General features: G+C 41.1%; 1 protein-coding gene across 1 annotated transcript; it reads right to left on the reverse strand.

Annotated features, from left to right (window-relative positions):
- Nucleotides 1–2,784: 2,784 nt before the first annotated feature.
- On the reverse strand, nt 2,785–3,657 carry LOC143509606 (uncharacterized). The gene is made up of 4 exons (XM_076998462.1): nt 3,526–3,657; nt 3,160–3,411; nt 3,013–3,054; nt 2,785–2,908 (listed from the first exon to the last, which is right to left on the reverse strand). Exons 1-4 carry the CDS (start codon nt 3,655–3,657, stop codon nt 2,876–2,878), a joined length of 459 nt encoding a protein of 152 aa, XP_076854577.1. The 3' UTR covers nt 2,785–2,875.
- Between the last annotated feature and the right edge of the window lie 2,467 nt (nt 3,658–6,124).

Consider the following 6,124-nt stretch of genomic DNA (forward strand, 5'->3'; position numbering starts at 1 on the left):
TTGTAGAAGGTTGGAACAATCATCCAATCCAGACAGAAAACAACATGACTCATGAGCAATTATGGATCATGGGGATGAGAAATACCAATATTAACCAGCCAGAGGATGCTGAGTTATCCCCCCCTTTTAAGAATCCTGCTGCTGCTGTTTAAGCTTCTATAATTGTTTGGTACTAGCAATAGTCTGTGACTATAGTATATTTAGTTTTTGCAGTTTGGTGGAATATTTCCCGTAAACTTGGGTAGACACAATTAGTGATTTTAATTTGTCAAACTTGGACGATAAAAGAACAGCAGTTATAAACTTGCTCCAGCAACCAATATAGACAGTGACAGTTCCTAATTCTGCAGTAGTATCATACATTTAAAATTGTTCATTCTGTTGTGTTGGACCGTTGTAACATTTATTGTTACATTTATTGTCCAATGTAGTGTGTTCAAGAAAGACTAAAGTTTAGGCTCAGTCCTCTGTTCTGTTTTTCTGCACTAGGATATAGAGGAGCCAGACATTGACTGGGACATTGCAACAACCCACAGTGGTGAGATGGATGGTGAGATCGTGGTTCCTCAGATTGAGCCTCCTTTGAGTGAACAACAAAGACAAGGAGTTCAGTCGCTCATTGAACAGAGTGACCCAGACATGTCAACAAGAGACCTGTATTTAACATGTCATGAATATATTTTTGCCACTGGCTGATGGTTTGTTTTAAAGTCTCTTAAATAAAGACAACTGTAAATGTATGAGTTTGTTTATTGTGAACTGGGGACAGGCGAATTAGTTCAACAACTTGACAGTTCCTCAGCAGTGATCTACAGTAAGACAAACAAGTAAAATATGGTTATTCATAAATGCATATGGAATGTGTACATTCACACCAACTCAACCTTATTGAAAGTAATAGTTTTATCCACTTTAATAGACTTAAACAAAAAGGACCAACAAAAGCAATGAAGTCAACTGTATTAATATGAGTTTTTTAGTAATACTAGAAATGATGATTACAGACAAATGTGGTTGTTAGAAAACTTGACTCTTTAATGAGGCCAAAGCCAGTCTCCACAGATTGAAGACAGACAGCAAGATCCTCAAGCTCCTTAAATCCCCTGTAGTGGTTTGGTATCCGTAGACGTTCTGAACATGTTGCTGAGGTTGGAATGTGTCTGGGTCCTCTGGACTGAACAACTTCCAGCTTCAGGCATCGAGGTGGCACTTCCCAGCCAGTCCAGAACCTCATAAGCATCTTTAAGCTTTTAGGGGATGCTAAGCCAAACAACATAGTAAGTAATTTGCTCACATTTCACATACTGATATGTAACATTAATTTAAAAAAAGAATGAGTACCCCGTTGAACAAATATTCTGAAAAATTCAGAGACAAAAGTAAGCGTCTCTTGAGGCATGTCATCATCTTCGCTATCGGATCCTGGCTGGGGCCACATAATGGCCTGCAGGACAAGCTTCAGTGTTGTGTATTGAATGATTTAATAGAAAAGTTCACATTTATCATGTAAAACCATACCCCATGCCATCAAACTGTTCTTAAAACATATTTTAAAAAATGGCTACCTGTGGGGTTAACTGAACATCTTTGTCTGTAGGGAACAGCAGGGGTACAACATCAGGTCTTTATTTGATAATTGGCCAGATGCCCGTGTCTTTTATCCCTTTCCTGAGCTGTTTAATCTGAGCAGTCACTCTACCAAGCACCTGTAAAAATGAAATGCAGAGCATAGACAAGGTAGTTTCAAATGCGTTTTGGTGCACACGTTTTAGATTAATGCTTATTTAGGACAACAGCAAACGTAAGTAGCAGTCAGTGGGGCAGTCATGGCCTGGTGGTTAGGGAACTGGTCTTGTGACTGGAGGGTCGTGGTTTCGATTCCCAGACCTGAGGCCATGACTGAGGTGCCCCTGAGCAAGGCCCTTAACCCTCAATTGCTCACTTGTAGAAAAATGTAAGTCGCTCTGGATAAGGGCGTCTGCCAAATGCCGTAAATGTCAGGTGGTGACAGATCCAACTACATATTTCTTGCTCAATTACTGTTTATGGCTGTTTAGGTCACAGCAATTAATGTTGATATAATGAACTGCCAAGCACTGTTATGCATTATGTATATTAGGAGTAAATTACATTATGGCATGACAAATGTACCTCAAAATACTAAATAATTATACGTACAGCATGGGAGAGGAGCTGTTGAAATATTAGCAGCTTGTTGGTGTGCTTTGTAGGGACTGTGCAATACCAGTCCAAGCAGAGGCTGGTTATTCTTGAGGATTCTTCCTCAGTCCACTCTTCCTTCAGCAGCTTTAACACATTAGTTTCATTGTCAAAGTTCTCTGAAATTATCCCCAAGACATCTTTACATTTCTAAACCCATTAGAGTTCTGTTCTAAACCCATAGTTCTGTGTCTAGTGCAGGAGTAGTGAATATGACACAGTGAAACAAATCCTCCTCCCATTCTCTATGAAGTGGTAGGTTTTAGGTTTCTTACTCGGACAAGCTACAGCACTCATTTTTATACCCTTTGTTGTATTTAGTTTAAATAAATTAAAGGCTAGCTACGCTGCAAGGTAACTGAACAAGTTAGCACGGTTTAACGCGCATGCGTAGGTTGTCAGAAGTTCAGACGTCAGATTGGCTACGATGTATGTCAATCAAAATACAACTGTCAGTGCAGATGGACGATAGCCTGTCATTCATTCACTACTTTTTAATGTCATGCGATCTACCCACACTTCCTTCGCGATCAACCAGTAGATCGCAATCGACGTATTGGGCCCCCCTGCTCTACATGAACTGGTTCATGTCAATAGATCGATATCTACCACTCTTACCCTTCACCACATGAGCTTGCATGTAAACGCAGGCTATTCACAGGGTATGGCACCTCACAGATGGGCAAAGCTGCAAAACACAGAAACGGTATAGATAAATTGTAATGGCCTTTCCAGTAAGGTGAAATCCCAGACTGGAACTGTGTTTTTAATATTAAAACTACTTTATGTTACCTCAGTTTGATCATTGGCAACTTCACAATCCGAGTCACAGACCTGGCAAGATAAAAAGTCAATGCCACAATTACTAATGCCTATAAAACCATCAGAAAGGAATAGGTGCATATTGACAGGAGCAAAGCTACTGCATGTAGTACATACGTTGACAGTTTGCTGACAGTCTTTAACATGAAGTGACAGCAGCTGCACAGGTACAGGGATCTGACAGTTTTTGCACTTTGCCTTAGGCATCCTGGAGAACTCTTCAGCTGTGAAGGGCAAAGGGCTGGTGTCCAAGCTGCCCTGGATGGGCATAATATAATAGCAGCTCTTTCCCGTATAGCCAGTTGCCAGTTGGGCACCAGAATAGCCCTCTGCCTCAGGTGACACAACGTTAAGCTTTCCCTGAGCCTCCTGTTTAATTGAAATAAAAGTCACTATGGATAAGAAGCACCAAATAAATTGCTTGTAAAGCAACCTGCTAAGTCAAGATAGTCACTGAACTTTCAAACAAATAAAATTTCTTACCAGCTGCTTTGTACAGCAACCATGCCCCAAAAGCAACCATTTTGGGGAAGGATTCTGTGAGGAGTGCTGAAATCTGAGATTGAATGTGAAAAGTTTCATATAAAGAGTGAATTTTGTACTTCTGTTATCCATTATCTTTATCGTTTAATCCCGCTAATCAGGGTCACGCAGGGGCTGGAGCCAATCCCAGCATCAACGGGCGAAGGCAGGTACACCATGGACAGGATGCCAGTCCACCACATGGCCAACACACCCACACGCACTTACATCTATGGGCAATTTAATGACTGATAAACCTAACACACATCTTTGGACTGTGGGAGGAAACCGGAGTACGAAGAGAAAACCCACACAGGCACAGGGAGAACATACAAACTCCACACAGAACGGCCAAGACCCAGACTGCCTTGCTGTGAGGCGACAATGCTAACCACCACACCACGATGCCTCCCATACTTCTGCTAACAATAATCTAAATATTCCAACATACATCCACACTATTTGGGAGTGGAACAAATATCTTAGTAGAAATTACTTAATTAGGGAAATAAAAATTGTGTCAATTGTTGGAATAAGAGATGACAAGCATATCCAGAATAACATGAATAATCTCCAAAATTAAAATTTTATACTTGCTTCAGAATGGTCAGCATCTTCAGGAACATCAATGGTCTTTCGGCCCAGCCCAGCCTGGAGAAGCACCATCTCCTCAACAGTCTTGGGCGTATGAGTCATAACTTTGTCCATTAAAAAAACTGTAACGCAGAGCATGGAGGCAGACACAAACACTGAGGAGAGTGAGATTTATTAAGGGAAATTCCAAAATCAGGGTAGAAAAGGATAGCGTGGGTCAGATCATTGAGGGAGTCCGAACACTGAACAAGCAACGACATACTGACACTGAGAGTACTTACAAAACAGGCCGGGTAATAAATAAATAAATTATAAAATAAATTTTATAATTTATGGTATTTTTACTCATTTTTCTCTCCCACAACGTTATTCTTTTACAGCTTATATTATGCAAATTAGGCGATGACGCCATTCAGCGACTTTTAGGACAGCCAATAGCGACTTTCCTTACTGAGGAGTTGGCAACGCTGCTCTTACAGACAGACATAGTTGCCAGGTTCTCGGTTTTCATGCCAAATTGGGCTTGTTTGAAAATCCAGCCATTGCTAAAAATTCTGGGGTCGCTGGGTGCGTTTTTTTGGGCTACTTTTGAGTTGGGCCACCGCGGGAGTTCCAAGGCAACACAAAGTATCGATAGCGATATAATACTTATTTTTTCTCCATTTTACAATTTTACACTGCCCCCCCCCCCTCGTCGACAACTTAAGCCTGGTTTATTCACCGTATTTCGCCATGCCCACTTTCAAGTATGTGTTTTTTCCGCCTTTGTGTTAGAACTTCCGGTCAGCTATTTTTGCATTAGTGTACACTACTACATTTTAATAATTTTTTTCATAAAATAGGCATTCTTGTCTGTTTACTTCTTTACTTAATTACTTAAAATTACAAAATGAATGCAAGGAAAAGATGTGGCTACTGATTATAAAATATTATAAAATGTTGCTTATCAATCAATCAATCAATCAATCAAATTTTATTTATATAGCGCTTTTTACAACAGTTGTTGTCACAAAGCAGCTTTACAAGTGCCGAGTCCTAGCCCCTAGTGAGCAAGCCAAGGGCGACAGTGGCAAGGAAAAACTCCCTACTTTTTTGCATGAGGAAGAAACCTTGAGAGGAACCAAGACTCAGGGGGGGAACCCATCCTCCTCTGGCCGACACCGGTCACCATGACAACAACAACAATTTAGACAGAAAGAAATAAAGAAAAGGAAAAGATGTAGTATTGTCCATCATGGTGTAGGCTTATCCGGTCAGGCAGTAGGTGGCTGGCACTGGATAACTCGCTTGCCTCTCCTCATCTCATTTTTCCTCGAGCAGGTGGGCAGCCATGTGGAGAAAATAAAACAGGGAAAATTAGCTCTGTATGAGGACATATACAGGACAGATTAAATTTAACACATTTCTGGAGTGTGGCAGCAACTCCGGCATTAAGTTAAACTATTTTAGCCTAGCTAAAAAGGCAGAACCAGAAGGTAACATAGGCTTGGGGGCATTCTGAGACAATGGCATCCATCCACTGCACTGTCAACAAACTTGAGTGACCACGAGCAGTGACAGGACGACAGCACCAGCGCCCCAGTCTACCATAAAACCCTTCATCTATGAACCCCTGGATCTGTACCTTTATCTAAGGGGGATGTTAATTATCAAACCCTAAACCAAATAGGTGGGTTTTCAACCTAGACGTAAAGATTGTGACTGTGTCAGAGTCCCGTACGCATTTTGGGAGGTTGTTCCAAAGCTGGGGGGCCTTATAAGAAAAGGCTCTTCCCCCTGCTGTTACCTTATTAATTTGTGGAACTAATAAAAGACCAGCACCCTGTGATCTTAGTTGACGTGGGGGTTCATAGTAGGAAATAAGTTCCTGGAGGTATTCAGGAGCAAGCCCGTGTAGTGCTTTATATGTTAATAATAGAATTTTAAAATCAATACGGAATTTGACTGGGAGCCAATGCAGGGCTGA

Source organism: Brachyhypopomus gauderio, chromosome 3 (assembly GCF_052324685.1).
Source record: "Brachyhypopomus gauderio isolate BG-103 chromosome 3, BGAUD_0.2, whole genome shotgun sequence".
Lineage (NCBI taxonomy): Eukaryota > Metazoa > Chordata > Actinopteri > Gymnotiformes > Hypopomidae > Brachyhypopomus > Brachyhypopomus gauderio.

Coding starts and splice junctions, on each gene's coding strand:
- LOC143509606 (XM_076998462.1), bottom strand. CDS start 3,657: ATGGATAACAGAAGTACAAAATTCACTCTTTATATGAAACTTTTCACA. Junction 3,412..3,525: donor GTTGCTGTACAAAGCAGCTG/GTAAGAAATTTT, acceptor TCAATTAAACAG/GAGGCTCAGGGAAAGCTTAA. Junction 3,055..3,159: donor ACTGTCAGCAAACTGTCAAC/GTATGTACTACA, acceptor TTATCTTGCCAG/GTCTGTGACTCGGATTGTGA.